Source organism: Suricata suricatta, chromosome 16 (assembly GCF_006229205.1).
Source record: "Suricata suricatta isolate VVHF042 chromosome 16, meerkat_22Aug2017_6uvM2_HiC, whole genome shotgun sequence".
NCBI lineage: Eukaryota > Metazoa > Chordata > Mammalia > Carnivora > Herpestidae > Suricata > Suricata suricatta.
Window position 1 is genome coordinate 6,177,312 of NC_043715.1, and position 13,977 is coordinate 6,191,288.

At 58.5% G+C, this 13,977-nt stretch overlaps 1 protein-coding gene across 1 annotated transcript in view; it reads right to left on the bottom strand.

The window, feature by feature from the left end:
• Nucleotides 1-13,977, bottom strand: part of CMIP (c-Maf inducing protein) — an 80,625-nt gene that overhangs the window by 66,377 nt on the left and 271 nt on the right. Inside the window, exons 2-4 of the mRNA XM_029926145.1 lie at nucleotides 13,660-13,715; nucleotides 13,350-13,557; nucleotides 4,204-4,254 (exon numbers count right to left, since the gene is read on the bottom strand). Of these exons, the coding sequence (XP_029782005.1) occupies nucleotides 4,204-4,254; nucleotides 13,350-13,557; nucleotides 13,660-13,715 (315 nt within the window). The remainder of the gene's footprint in view (nucleotides 1-4,203; nucleotides 4,255-13,349; nucleotides 13,558-13,659; nucleotides 13,716-13,977) is intronic.

The window sequence follows — 13,977 nt, forward strand, 5'->3', positions numbered from 1 at the left end:
CACCGGGAGAGGCCTCGGGGGCCCTTGGTAACGGGCTTCCCCAGGGGATACAATCCTCTCGGTTTTCGAGGCTTCCGGGCCACGGCCTAGGACGGAGCCCCTCTCGGGAAGTGAAAAGGCCACTCTCCCAAGCTGGAGGGACCAGAAGGGCCACCTGTGCCACGCGGGTGCACCTCGCCCCCTGAGGCTCCTTCACGGCCCCGCCGGGGCTCGTCCACCCGACAGGCCGTGCACGCCCAGGCCTCGTGCCTCGAAACCGGGACGCAGACGCACACAGCGCGCCCTCACACGCCCGCGCGGCAGGGACGAGGCTGTCCCCCCACGGCCTCGCACGCAGACGGGCCTGTCTCCACAGGAGCTGGCCTCCGAGGTGCGTCTCTGAGTCAGAGATGAGGCCTCATTAACTCGGAACAACTGTTTATGCTCCCAGCCCCCGGGGAAGTGGCCTCGGGGGCCCAACCGCCCCAAGCACACAGGGCGGCCTCCCCGGGGCCTCTCCGGGCCTGCGCGGTGCCGCGGAGGATCCTGGGAGGGCTGGCGCCGCGGCGGGAGCAAGCCCAGCCGCCCCCTTCCGGCCTGGGGACGCTGGCGTCCTCCTGGGGGAGGGTCTCCCTGCGCGGAGCCAGTCAGAGGGCGGAGGCCCAAGGGGAAGCGCAGAGATGCTGGGGCGCGGGGTGCAGGGAAAGGGCATTCTGGGAGCCGGGACGCTGCGGCTCAAGTCTCGGTCCCCTTCTGGTTACCTTGGGAGCTCGGGCCAGTGACTCAGATTTCCTCACACGCACGACAACAACAAGCGGCCATTCAGGGAGACAAGGTGATGCTCCGAACACGGGGCCTGGGCCGAGGGAAGTCCTCGGGCGAAGCGTGGCGGCATGAGATGGCAGAAGCCGGGCACGGGGGCCACTGAGCCCCGGGAGTCCCGGGACGCCGCACAGGCTGGCGGGAACACCACGGGGGTGTCGTGGTTACACCTCTTGTCCCGCAACATGGCTGGAGGCACAGTCCACAACAGCACTTCCCAGTCTTCCCCTAAGTATGCCTCCCCAGGAGCCATTACCTCCTCCCCCATTTCCCTTCCTCTCTTTGAAATTAAATACTAGAAAATGAGATTTTAGGGGCACCTGGGCGGCTCAGTCGGTCAAGCGTCTGCCTTCAGCTCAGGTCATGATCTCATGGTTCATGAGTTCCAGCCCCACATTCGGGCTCTGTGCTGCGGCTCAGAGCCTGGAGCCTGCTTCAGATTCTGTGTCTCCCTCTCTCTCTCTGCCCCTCCTCTGTTCACCCGCTATCTCTCACTCTCTCTCTGAAAAATGAGTAAACATCAATAAAGTAAAATAAAATAAAATAGATTTTGTTGAATCTGGGCCGACCTGAGGAGGGCCACATGCTATTGTAATAACTTAAGGTTTTTTAAGCCCCAGAGAACCAATTGTGGCCCCGCTGGGAACAACTCTCTGTAGAGAATGCCCTAGAGATACCAGTGCAACTCCATAAAAGCTAAGCCAATAAGAATGTAGTATTTAATAGGCAACATTATGCACATACGTGTCAGGAAATGGAAAAACCAACAAAAACAATACTTAGAAAATTAAAAAAATATCAAATGGAGGCTGCAGGATTTCTCAAGTCCTCATTTTTGATTTTTCAAAAAGATATTGAAAAGAAAAGAAAAGGAAAAACCCAAGAAGGTGAGTTATAAGTACGGAGGAAAGAGAGTCTGTCTCAGGAATGGCAGGTCACATCCTAAGCGGGCTAAAGAGTCCAAAGCTTCAGAATCAGGCATAGTTGGACGGAGCAGCCCTGCAGATGTGTACTAAAACCCTCTGTGTGGCTGCGGATAAGTCACTACGCCTCTCTGGGCCTCGGGCCCCCAGGTGCTGACTGACAACGAGCAGAAAAGCGCATCTGAATTAAGGAACACTTGCTCGAATCGATGCAGACCACGCGGCGCGTAAGCCATAGAACCAGAATTCGAACCCAGGCCTCTCAGCTCAAGTTTGATAGCCCAGAGGGCCTCCAAACACCTCAAATTTCTTTGCCATTTTGAAAAGGAAGCGGGGGCTCCCTTCCTCGGTCTCCTCAAAACGGAAACCAAGTTGCGGACACTAAGATACCACTGCCACCTGGTGGCAGCATACCTACATCACGGGAGTGGAGCAACTGCAGAAGGGGGGAAACTGCCGGGGCCTTAGGCCCACGGAAGTCCTAGGCGGATGCTTATATAGAGGGAACAAAGGTCACCATCCCCCACTTCACAGACGGGCCACAGACGGTTCCTTGAAACTCTGACTTGGGTTTCCTGGATGTTTTTTTTTTTTTAATTTAACAACCACAAAGAAACCAAACACCACCAAAATTGAGGGCAGACATTCAGGTTTTCCTGGAAAGCGCTAGAAGCCCAGGGATCCCCAATTTTATACTTGTTCAATCAATGGCCTGGATCCCACACGTGATCCTTGACATTTAAATATCACGTTTCAAGACTGTCGCTTTCCCATCATCCTTCTAAGCCAGTCGGTCTCCTGAAATTCAGCCTTCTATGCCCACCTTCTTAGTCAGCCCAGACCGGGGCAAGGCAGAAAGCAGAGCTCTGTGGGACCCCACTGAAGACAGCCAGCCGCTCCCTTGACTTCGATCGTGGCCATCTTTGCAATGAGGCATTTCCCCAACCTGTCCAGGGGGCGGTTTGTCTTCAAATCATTGTGCACAGCAGCGAAACGGCCTCTTCCTACAGGCAGCCCCCTGAGCACACCTTGCCTGTCATCTTCCCTGCTCCTGGACTCACTGCTCTGGCATTTTGCTCCCAGATGGCTCCGTGCAGGTCCTGACGTACGCCCTGCCTGTCTTGGGACACGCGGGGCTGCAGAGAGCCAGGCCCCAGGGACAAGGGATGATCCGCTGGGGAAACGGAGGTCTCAGCAGCACCTGCTGACTCCGCGAGTAGGAATGTGTTGCTCTGCCTTCCTAGCTGCCATCCGCCGCCTTCTGCCTACGGTTGGCAACCGGTGGGCAGGAGAGAGACCTACAGCTGAACCCCGCCTCCAGCCCTGACTCGCTAAGGGAGTGGGCCCAGCCTAGCCTCACCTTCCCCATGTGTAAAATGGGAGCGGTGATGGAAATCAGCCTTACAAGGCTGTGGCCAGGGTGAAATGGACACGATGAGCCTAGCACACGGTAGTCCTAGAATAAATTCTAGTCCTTTCCCTCCTTTGGAGACTGACGTTGCATTTCTGAGACTGCCACACGGCACAAAACAAGTGGACCTGCAGCTGTCAGCAGGGAGAGGCGGGCGGGGAGTGGCCTCTTTAGGGCCAGGAACATAACTTTGCAGGGTTGTATTTCCGTCGTTGGTCCGGCTGTGATGAGCGTCCCTCTAGAGGCACGGGAGGAATTCTGAGCGTCCCCTCAGTCATCCTAATGTGGCACGAGGCCTAAAACTCCGCACGGCCCCCAGCTCCCTGAAGGGATGAGGGCTCAGGACATGCACCGGGCACTGCGCCCGAGGCTGCTGGCCCTGTGAGGCCACAGGGCTGTGACGGCTTGTTCTAAACTCAGAGATCAGAAGGCAGGAAGGAGAGCCGGGGAGACCAGTGCAAGCGAAAAGGAACCGACTGCACGTCCCACACCAGGGAGCACAATGTGCGTTCCCAGGGGGCTGGGAGGACCCTGCTCAGCAGATCTGGCCCCTGGGTCTCCAGAGGGACTAGCAGAGGACTAAATTCCGTATGTGCTAAGAGGCTCTGGACCATCCGATGCAGAGCTCGAACCGGAAAGTTTGGCCGAAGAACCAGGTAACGGACAGGAGGCGAAGACAGGGAAGGTAAACTTAGGTTTGGTGCAACCTTCCGAAGTTACCTTCGACCCAGAGTCTCGAGCCGCGAGTCCTGCCTCCCCCAGCCCCGTAGGCGGGCCCCTGTTCTGAAAGCTGGTGCTTCTACGATCCCTTTGGAAGCAGGCAAACCCTCTCAAGGTCATGAGGAAGTCCATGGCCAAGGGGCAGGAACACCTTTTTGGCCTCGCAGGGAGGAAGCCATCGAAGGTCCGAGGGACAAGGTGGAGAGGCTGGGACACACTGGAGTGACGTTCCCGGGCCGAGCGGTCTGGGTCTGGAAGGCCGGCGATGTCCACCCTCACCCCTCTGGGTACCCCTGAGCCAGCGGGAGGTTGCCTCAGCCAGACAGGGAGCAGCCGCGCCAGACTTACCTTCCACTGCAGAGAATGGAACCACTGGTCTCGCAGGTAGCTGTTGGCAGCCTGCAACGACAAGAACAGGACAGCAAGGTCCAGTCATCGGCCTGCAGCATGTCAGGGCGCCAGCCCTCGGGCCCCAGGCCGCCCCGTCCCACAGGGTCTGCCCTGTGGCCCGAGCACCGGGATACACTCGGCTGAACCATTTGGGCACAAAACGAAAACTGAAGCATCAACCGCGAGGACTTTTCTGAAATAGGACGTCACTGCCACTGTGTGCTTGTGACTTGCTGGGTATAAGTGACTCCAGACACCGGCTGCTGGAAGAACTTTCGCTGCACACGTGTCTTGACTTAATCAGGATCGCGGGAGGGGCCAGGTGGAAAGGGGCGCGGTGGCAGGAGCAGTTTGGGCACCTCCTTTCCACCAGGCACTGCTCCAAGCACCTGGTGTTTGTCATTCATGCATTCTCTCATCAACCCTCACAACTGCCCTGTGAGGCAATTAATGCTATGCCCATTTCACAGGGGGAGAAACTGAGTCTCCGCTATCTCATATCAACTAAACACATTCAAACCCAGGCAGGCTGGCTTCAGAGCCTGTGAGTTTATGAACCTCTTGCCAACTGCAGAAAGTCATGGAGGAAAGCACCAGGCCTTGAACTCAGGGGGACCTGAGTTAAAAATCACCGGGCAGGGAGCACAACACCCTCCCAGATCCACGCCACCCTAGTTCACAGGCCTTGGCAACTGGGCCTGGATTTTCTTATCTGTAAGACAGAGCCACTAACCCGGATCTTGCAGGGATGAGTCCTGCAGAATCAGGCCTGGCTCACAGCGCGTGGTCACACAGAAACGCAGCCTCTGTCATTACTGTCATCACCACCATCGTCACTAATCCCTCTCAAATGAATCGTGGCCGGAGGAAGGCCCTGCGATTCTCATGCTGCTGTGGGCCTCGCCCCCGTTCCAGCTCGGCCCTGGGTGATAACAGCAATATTTATGGCTCGTTTAATGTACGCCAGACGGAGCGCTGTGGCCTATGCATGGACTGGCTTGTTCAGTCCTTGCAAGTCTACCCTGGGAAGCTGAGACCGTTAGCACTGTCACCCCTACGGTACAAACGAGGAAACTGAGGCTCAGGGAGGATAGGAACGTTCCCACAGGCTCACAGGGAGTAGGTGTGGGACCAGGACTTGAACCCAGGCGGTCTGACTTATGCTGAAAACCACAAAGTTTTGGCATTCCAAGTTTTCCAGTCACCATCCCTAAGGGCAGAAATGCAGTGTCTGTTCTCGCCTGACCCTGCAGCCCTCTGTTCTAAGTTGACCCTGACTTTGAGGGTCCAGGGACTCTCACAAAGGCTGGAGCTTCTTTTCAAGTATGAAGTCCAACTTCTGTTCTCAGCCTGCATGGACACACACACATGCACATACACACACACACATGCACATACACACACGCACGCGCGCACACACACACACACACACACAAGTGGGTACAACTTCGGGTCACCCTCCGTCAGGGGGATCTAGGGACCCTACCCAAGTCCTTGACGGAGCATCAGTCGCTCCCCCAGGGCAGAGGAGGGGATATCTCTAGGCTCCAAAAAATGAACCTGTTCAGTGGCCCGCGCAGCAGGGTATCGGGCCCCTGTGGGCAGACTCATGAGATTTCAGGGACTCGTGCCCAACCTTAGACAGATGGATGGATACCAGCCTGTAGCATCTCTGCCCTGAGTGGGGAGTGGGCCGGGGGACACCTTCTGTGTGATTCAGGGACCTCTGCAGTGGTGACCTGGGTTCAGGTTCCCTGAAGACTGGGGAGGCAGAGGCCGAAGGGGGGTCTCATGGGACCAGCAGCACCCCGGTGGGTCTGCAGCTGACTCACCGCCCGTCAGTGCTGAGCCAGCTCCGTGGTCTTGTGACCCTTCTTGTTCATTAGGATGAGAAAATACACCCCGTGCTCAGGGAGAGCGGGCAAAGATCCAAGTAGAATGCTTCCTCGGCTCAGGGCCTGGCATGTGCGGACACCTCACAAATGGCACTGCTCAGAATGCACGCAGCCATGGCCCGTGGGGCATTGGTAAACGTGGAACACGGGCTTGCAGAATACGAAAGCCCTGATCATAGGGCGTGCCACCTTCTGACACCTTCTGTGCGGTCAGTGACCCCACTTTGGCCAATTCTACGCTACAAGGAGGGAAATCTCTGGGCCACGGTTGGGAAGAGATGCGTCGGATCCGCTCTCAGGGGCTGGTTCCAGCCAGTATGAGCCTACCCTGCCACACATCCAGTCCACAACCATCTCTGGGCTTTTCAAACCACCGAGTCGGCCAGAGAGAGGGGCAGGTGCGGGAGGCCAAATATGGGACCCCCAAAGATCGGCCACATGCTTGTCCTTGTGAAGGCCTCACCTCGGGTGGCAAACGGGCTTTGCTAAGATTTGAATAAGTTAAGGTCCTTGGAAGGGGGAGGCCATTCTGTGTTCTCTGGGTGACTCGATGTCCTTACAAGAGGGAGGCTGGAAGTCAGAGGGGTAGAGATAGAAACAGAGGTTGGAGGGATGTGGCCACAAGCTAAGGGACACAGCCTCTGAAGCTGGAAAAGGCATGGAAGGGTATTCTCCCAAGAAGCTTCCAGAAGGATCTAGCCCTGATGACATCTTGATTTTAGCCCAGTGGGCCCCGTGATGGACTTCTGGTCTCCAGAACTGGAAACAAACAAGTAGTACGTGTGTGTTGTCTTAAGTGCTAAGTTTGTGGTAATGTGTCACAGCAACAGAAGAAAGCCAGTGTGGGAGGTGTGGACGCTGGTTTCGTGCTCATCGGGGCTGCTCTGCTGGTACTGAGGGTGCTGAGGGTGCACGGCGGGCCGGCGCCGTGCCCATAGGGTACGTGTCATTGGCTGGACTGAATGACCAAGTGAGACAGAAAGGAAGAGAGAAAAGAGAAAAGGGGGAGGGAGAAACCCCCATCCCTCTCTCCTTTGTGCCCACAGGTCCCAGCATGCCGCTCTGTAAACTCATGCCCGGGGGTGGCTACAGTCCTTTTTTAAAAATTTAAAAAAAATTTTTTATTAAAAAAATTTTTTAATGCCTTATTTATTCTTGAGAGAGACAGACACAGAGCACGAGCAGGGGAGAGGCAGAGAGAGAGGGAGACACGGAATCCGAAGCAGGCTCTAGGCTCCAAGCTGTCAGCACAGAGCCCGACATGGGGCTCAAATTCACAAGCTGTGAGATCATAACCTGAGCCGAAGTCGGACGCTCAACTAAGCCACCCAGGTGCCCCTTAAAAAAATTTTTTTAAGGTTTATATTTTTTGAGAGAAAGAGAGAGACAGAGCACAAGCAGGGAAAGGGAGGAGAACGAGAGGGAAACAGAATCCGAAGCAGGCTCCACGCTCTGAGCTGTCAGCACAGGGCCCGACATAGGGCTCGAACCCATGAACTAACTGTGAAATTGTTACCTGAGCCGAAGATGAACAGTCAACCGACTGAGCCACCCAGGCGCCCGGTATCTTCTTTTTTATTTTAGAAAGAGAGCACGTGAGTGGGGTAGGGGTTTCAGGGGGCAGAGTGAGGGAGACAGAGAGTGGGGGATCTCAAGCAGACTCCAAGCTCAGCTCAGGGCCCGACTTAGGGCTCAATCCCATGATCCTGGGGTCATAACCTGAGCCAAAATCGAGAGTCGGGTGCTCCACCAAGTGTGCTGTGCGGGCGCCCCGAGGGCAGAGTCTCATTCCCAGACTCCACGCTGATCAGCGGTCAGCACCAGGGTGGGGCTGGCTGCAGAATGAATGAACACACACGAAGCAGATCAGAAAGCAGAGCAGCGGTAGGAAGGGCCAAATGGTGACCCCCTTTCTTTGCCTCAGCAACAGGACCTAACACAGACCTGTCTCCCCCGTGACCAGGCCCAGCCCTTCCCATCAGGGAACCTCCCCAGCGAGGAAGCCCCTGTTAGGGAGTTTTAAGGAGGGGAGGCCCAGGCCCTCCCTCGGTGACCGTGAGCAGGTGATCTGGACAGCCTCGGTCAGAAGCCCCGCCCAGGACCCTGGGTCTTGAGCAAAGTAATGTCAGGATCAAGGGGCAAGAGTTCATCATGAGGCAGAGGGGTGTCTTCCGCTAAAGGCAAATCTAAGCTGGCTGGGACACACTCCTACCCCCTGCCTCAGCCCATTCTCCAGGCTCCCGTCAATCCTTCTAGTATATTCCTTTCCTGCTGGAGACTGATGGATCCACAAGGCACCCCTGGACACTTCTTCCTTCTCAGAAATGCATGTTCCACAGCATTTTCCCTGCAGCTGGTCCTCCGGAAGGCACCGGCCAGCCCCAGAGGGCCCCCCCCCAGGTGGTCTGGCCCTGCCCGACCTCGACGTGCCCAGCTTGTGGCTGAGCAGGAGCGGCTGTGCAGGTTCTCTCCCCTGCCCAGGTGCCCGGTGCCGTGTGTCCAGGTCTCTGTTGCGTCTGCCGTGCCGTTTGACAGCAGCCTTGCTGTCTAGAAGGGGAGGAAGGTTCCTTCAAGACACGACCCCGTCTCCCCTGCCCTGCTCCCCTCCCCTCTCAGCCTGACCTTCCAGGCAGAACCCCCTGCCTGTTCCAAGTCTCTCCTCACGTGGGGGAGCCCCGCTGCCTGCCCACACCCAGCTTCCTGGCTGTTCCCACCATCCCGTGAGCATCTCAACTGGAGGAGGTCAGTGTCCTGTTCTGGAAAGGAATGCAGGCTCGGGTTCAGCGGAGCAGTTGGTGGTCCCAGCTGCACACAGCTGTGGGAGCGTGGACCACCTGTCCGTGCCAGGGGTCCGGGGCGCCACCTCCCCAGGGCACGGGGACACACGGAGACCGCTGAGGTCACCCACCCGGCACTGAGCAAGCTGCTTCGCAGGCCTCACTGTGAGGTGAGAAGGATCTGAGGGTCAGAGCAGGTGGGAGGGCCCTGCCACCCGCCGGAGAGCTGGCCCGGCCCGACCCCCAAACACACCACCGCCCCCACTGCCCCAGCTCACCTGGCATGGCCCCTTCTTCTCTGCCCTCCACAGCCCTCGCCTCCTCTAGCACCTCGGCTGGGACCATGCCCCCTCCCCTCCTTCTGGCCACTCTCAGAGCCCCACCCCACCCATAGGATTGGGGAGGGAGACAGAGTCCGGTCGGATTATTGGCTCCCTCCCAGGTGTAGCTGGGGCCACCAAGTTCGCCGAGTGGACTCATGACCCGGGGATGACTAGCGGAGGTGCCGTCTGATTCTGTGTCCCCACTTGCGGGAGGCAGAGTCAGCAGATGTCCCCACCCCACCTGCCTGGCTCTTCGCCCCCCAGTGCGACGGAGGGAGAGGTGGCCACAGCCCTTGTGCTGCCCTCGGGGCTGCCTGCACTTTGGAGGAAGACGGAGACCTTGGCTGCATTCGCCCATCTTAACAAATGAGGCTCTTCGAATCCGAGGCTCAAAGGGATTTCAGGGATCACCCGTTCAGGAGTTCTCAGTTTTGGGGGGATTTATGGGATCCTGAATCCCTTTGGGAACCTAAACAAGCCGCAGAATCACACCCAAGGACAGTGCACATGTGCCCCCCCCCACGCGCGCACACACACACACACGCGCGCGCGCGCGCGCGCGCACACACACACACACACACACCCACCCACCCACCCACCCCCAGAGGCACTTTTGGAATAGCCCACAGACCGCAGGTTAGGGACCCAATCCTAGCCTGGCCTATCCTTTCCTGTCGTGCTTCTCCCAGAGCGTCTGCTCTCTTCCCAGCACACAGTAGGTGCTCAAAGCCATGAGGCTGGCTCTGGCCAACCAGGCGTGAGCTGATGGGACCTGTGTCATGAGCAGTGGAGGCCTCTATGAGCCAGCACACGACGCAGCAGGGTCCCTCCCCCTGGCCACCAGGAACATTCCAGATGGCACCGGCTCCATCAGCAGTGCTCCCAGCCGACCCACAACGGGCACGCGGCCTGAGGGAGAAACAACCCTTTGCTGTTCTGAGCTCCTTCCAAGTTGGGGCTGCGTGCCGCTGCGGCATAATCGAGCTTGAACGGGCTTGCTGTGCTCTTCACGTGGCTTTCACACTGACTGTACCTCCTACCGGGACACCCTGCCTTCACCCCTCCCTCGGGGCCTGCGGCATCACTCACCCCTTCCGCTCTCACCCAATGGCCTTCCTTGCCACCCCGCCACCACCACATCATGCAGTGAAACCTCATCCAACAGAACCACACTGCCCTGCAACTGCCCTCGCTTTCCAGGCTGTGAGCTCCATGAGGGCAGGAGCCGTGTCTGACTCACTGCTGGGTCCCCCAAAACCCAGAAATGTCTGGTACGTGAAAGACTGGCTGAGGTGTTGAATGAGTGACTGGATGGATACACGGATGCATGGATGATGGATGGACAGATGGATGGACAGACGGGTGGACATACAGATATATAAATGATCGAGTGGGGGTTGAGCCAGATGGATGGGTGAAGCATCGCCCGTTCTGCTTGTTGAAGAAAATTTCAGGTGCAGTAAGACTGAGGACTACTTGGTCTTGACACCGTCTCCTCCCCAAGGTGTATATGATTAAGACTAAGACAGCGTCATGGCGGTCTTTCCCTGAAAACCTGCCAGGACCAGGCACAGCGCTAAGTACTTCACACGTAATGGCGCCGATCCTCTCAACACCCAAGCAGGCAGGTCTCAAGACTCTGGTTCGGACGGAATCCGTGCCCCCAAGAGGCTGCTCCTGCTCGTCCGAGGCCGCACAGGCAGAGCAGGGCAGAGCCACGCTGGGGCTCAGGGGCTGTGCAGGCCACCCATCTGAACGTGAGAGCCGGGGCTCCCGAGGCCTTCCAGGAACCCGGCTGGGGAGTCTGAGCCATTATGCCTGGTGAAAGGGGAGGAGGAAGGACTTGGCTTGGGTTCCAACCACCAGGAGGCCCCACCCCAGAAACAAGGAGAGGGGGCAGGACTTTCCTCCGGAACACGGGTAGCACATCTCTCACTGACGGAGCCAGAGAGGGTGGACTCTTAACTGCTCCTTCTTCTGGTTCATCTAGTTTCAAAGGACGGATGCAGCTGCGGGGCAGGGGTGGGATGCCCAGGATCCGGGCATAGGTGTCTCTAAGTGCCTTCCAATGACAAGGCGGGGTCCCCTCTCGACTAGGCTGTATGTGGCCCGGCGGACAGCTGACTAGGACAGCTCGGCCCTGTGGGACACGGGCTGTGGCTGAGTCCTGAGGGCCACTCGACTCAAGCATGGGAAAGGGCCCCTGGAAGCCTGCTCAGGCCAGCGCCAATTCCTCCTCGCGATAAATCTTTCGAATGCTGGAAGGGCCTGGTTCCAGGCAAATTCTGCCTAATTTCCTCTTCGAAAGTTGCCAAGTCCTCTCTCATTGTTGTATTGTCTCGAGAGGTGAGAAAAACAGCCAGGGTGCACTGTGGGTGACTGTTCCCAAGTTCGCCTTCCTGGCCCAGCTTCTTAGGGAAAAAAACAGCACGTGCTTTTCGGACCGGAAAGTTCTTTTCTTGCCAGCTTCCAGTAAGAAGGGAACCCACCCTGTCCCTGCCCGGCTGCCCGGCCTCTCGGGACCCTCTCAGGAGAGCCCGCCTTGGGGACCATCGGGAAAGAATCTCCTTGTTCTGGTTCTGCCTGGAACCCCGTTTTAGGAGCAGGAGGCGCCTGTCTACTTCTCATGGACGGGCGGAAACCCCACCGCGAGGCAGAAATCCCCAGATGATGGGCGCCACAGGGCTCGTTAACGCTGGCTACCCCACCCCACAGGCCAGCAAGGAGGGCCCCCACCCGGCCCGGACGCTTTCACGGCACCGTTTATGTTCTCATGTAGTTACCTCCTCACGATGAAACATCAGCACAGAGGGCATTAAGGGGAGAAAGAAGATAAATAGGCCCTTTCTGCACCCGGGGACTCTAATAACATGGCATTAGGGAGCTCATGCTGAAAAACACAAAGCATCCAGAAACACACCAATTGGACCAGGCTGGGCGGCTGGCGCCTTTGTCTGGAGACGCGACCTGCTGGCAGATCGCTCGGGGTCTCTGTGCCTGAGACTGTCCCTTAACCTCCCCTGAACTCAGGTCCGGTCCGGAGGTCCCAGCGAGGCGCCGATTCAAATTCTAACAAAGCAGTTTTGTTGGAGGCCCCTGGGAGGTTGGGGAGGGAGGAGGAGACACAGAGGCAGTGGCGTCAAGATGCGCGGAGAGAGCAGAGGCCCGGGGTGGAGAGAGACACCAGAGACAAAACGAAGCCGCAAGAGAAGCAGAGAGTGAAATAGAGCGAGAGAGGGGGAGACAGAAGGGGAAGAGAAAATACCAGGGAGAGAGAGAGAGATGGAGGAAAAGAGATTCTCGTGGAAACGGAGAGCCTGAACCCGAGAGCGGCCAGGGTGGGGGCCGCTGCACCCCCCCCACCACCCCGAGGCAGAGGATGGCCGTGCACCCTCTTCAGAGATGCTGGAGCAGTCTGGACCCTCCAGCCTTGGGAGGCTGTCTCCTCTGGCTGGGAGGCGGTGCGTGTGGCATGGGGTCACACCGAGAAGTCCCAGGGCCCCGCCCCGTGCAGCATCCCAATACTCTGTGATAATGGAAATGACTCTACCTGCGCTGTCCTGGCGGCGGCCACTGGGTCCGTGTGCTATCGCGCACTTGCTGTGTGGCCGGTGGACCGTGCATCTGCATTCTCAGTCCAATTTAATAAATCAAAGTGCAGACAGCCCAGCACAGCTTGTGGCTGCCGTCCACTCGGCACCCCTTCTTCCTCTGCCTCTCCTCCGGCCAGGGGCACCCAGACAAAGCTCGTCCAGTCGGGCTCGGCCCCTGAGCACAGCGGGCTGTGTCCTGGTCCCTGCTGCACCTGCTCGGTCACGCCACAGCCCTGGGTCACAGCCCACAGCCCGGCACAAACCGGAAGAAGGGTCCTGCTCGCCGTGTGGACAGCGCGTGAGGAGCACCGCCCTGGGGCTTCAGGTGCCCTGCGGTCTCCCAGCCCGAAGCCCATCTCCAAGATGACTCGGAGCCCATTTATGTAACAAGACGGCCACACAGCACCCGTGAATCATAGGAGGGACGGAGGAGGGGATGCTGAGAAGGGAGCAAGGTAGAAGCCGGTGGAAACGGTGGAAGGAGAGGCTGAGGTGGGGGTGGGGGGCCGCACCCACCTGGGGTCCCCGAGTGATGGGGTGGAGGGCTGCGTCCGGGTCCCCCTCTCCTGCTCCAGGCTCTGGCCACTGGAGCCGGGGGGCGGCGAGCAAGGGGGGTGCTGGCGCAGGCCCGCCTGTCAGCTCGGCAGGGGGAGCTGTGACGCGAGGCGGCGGCCGGATGCAGCCCCAGCCAGGCGAGTCATCACAGCCGGCCCGCAGCCACGGCCTGGGTTAAAGGGACACTCCACTGCCCAGCAGCCCACGTGCCTCGAAGCGTCCCTGCCCCTCCGCCCCTGGGCGAGGGCGCTCGGGCCTGCCTTGGGGGTACGCTGGCCCCTCCAGCCCCAGGACAATACGGGCCTCCCGCTGGCCAAGTAGCAGCCACTGTACAGCCCAGGAGATGGGGGCTCAGGGCCTCCCCGCTCCAGCCGGACCACCTCGAGGTTTCCCTCCCTCCTGCCTCCCTGTGCTGCTCCCTCTCTGCCCTGCAACTACACTGATGCCTCTTCTGTCCCTGCTACCCCATAAGAGCTTCCCATGGCTCCCCATTGCCCTCAGAACACAGCCTTGGCCCCTTCACTCAGCCAACAAGTCCTGTACAGTCTGGCTGTGGCCCCAGAGCTCTGGACACATCCACGGGGTCCTG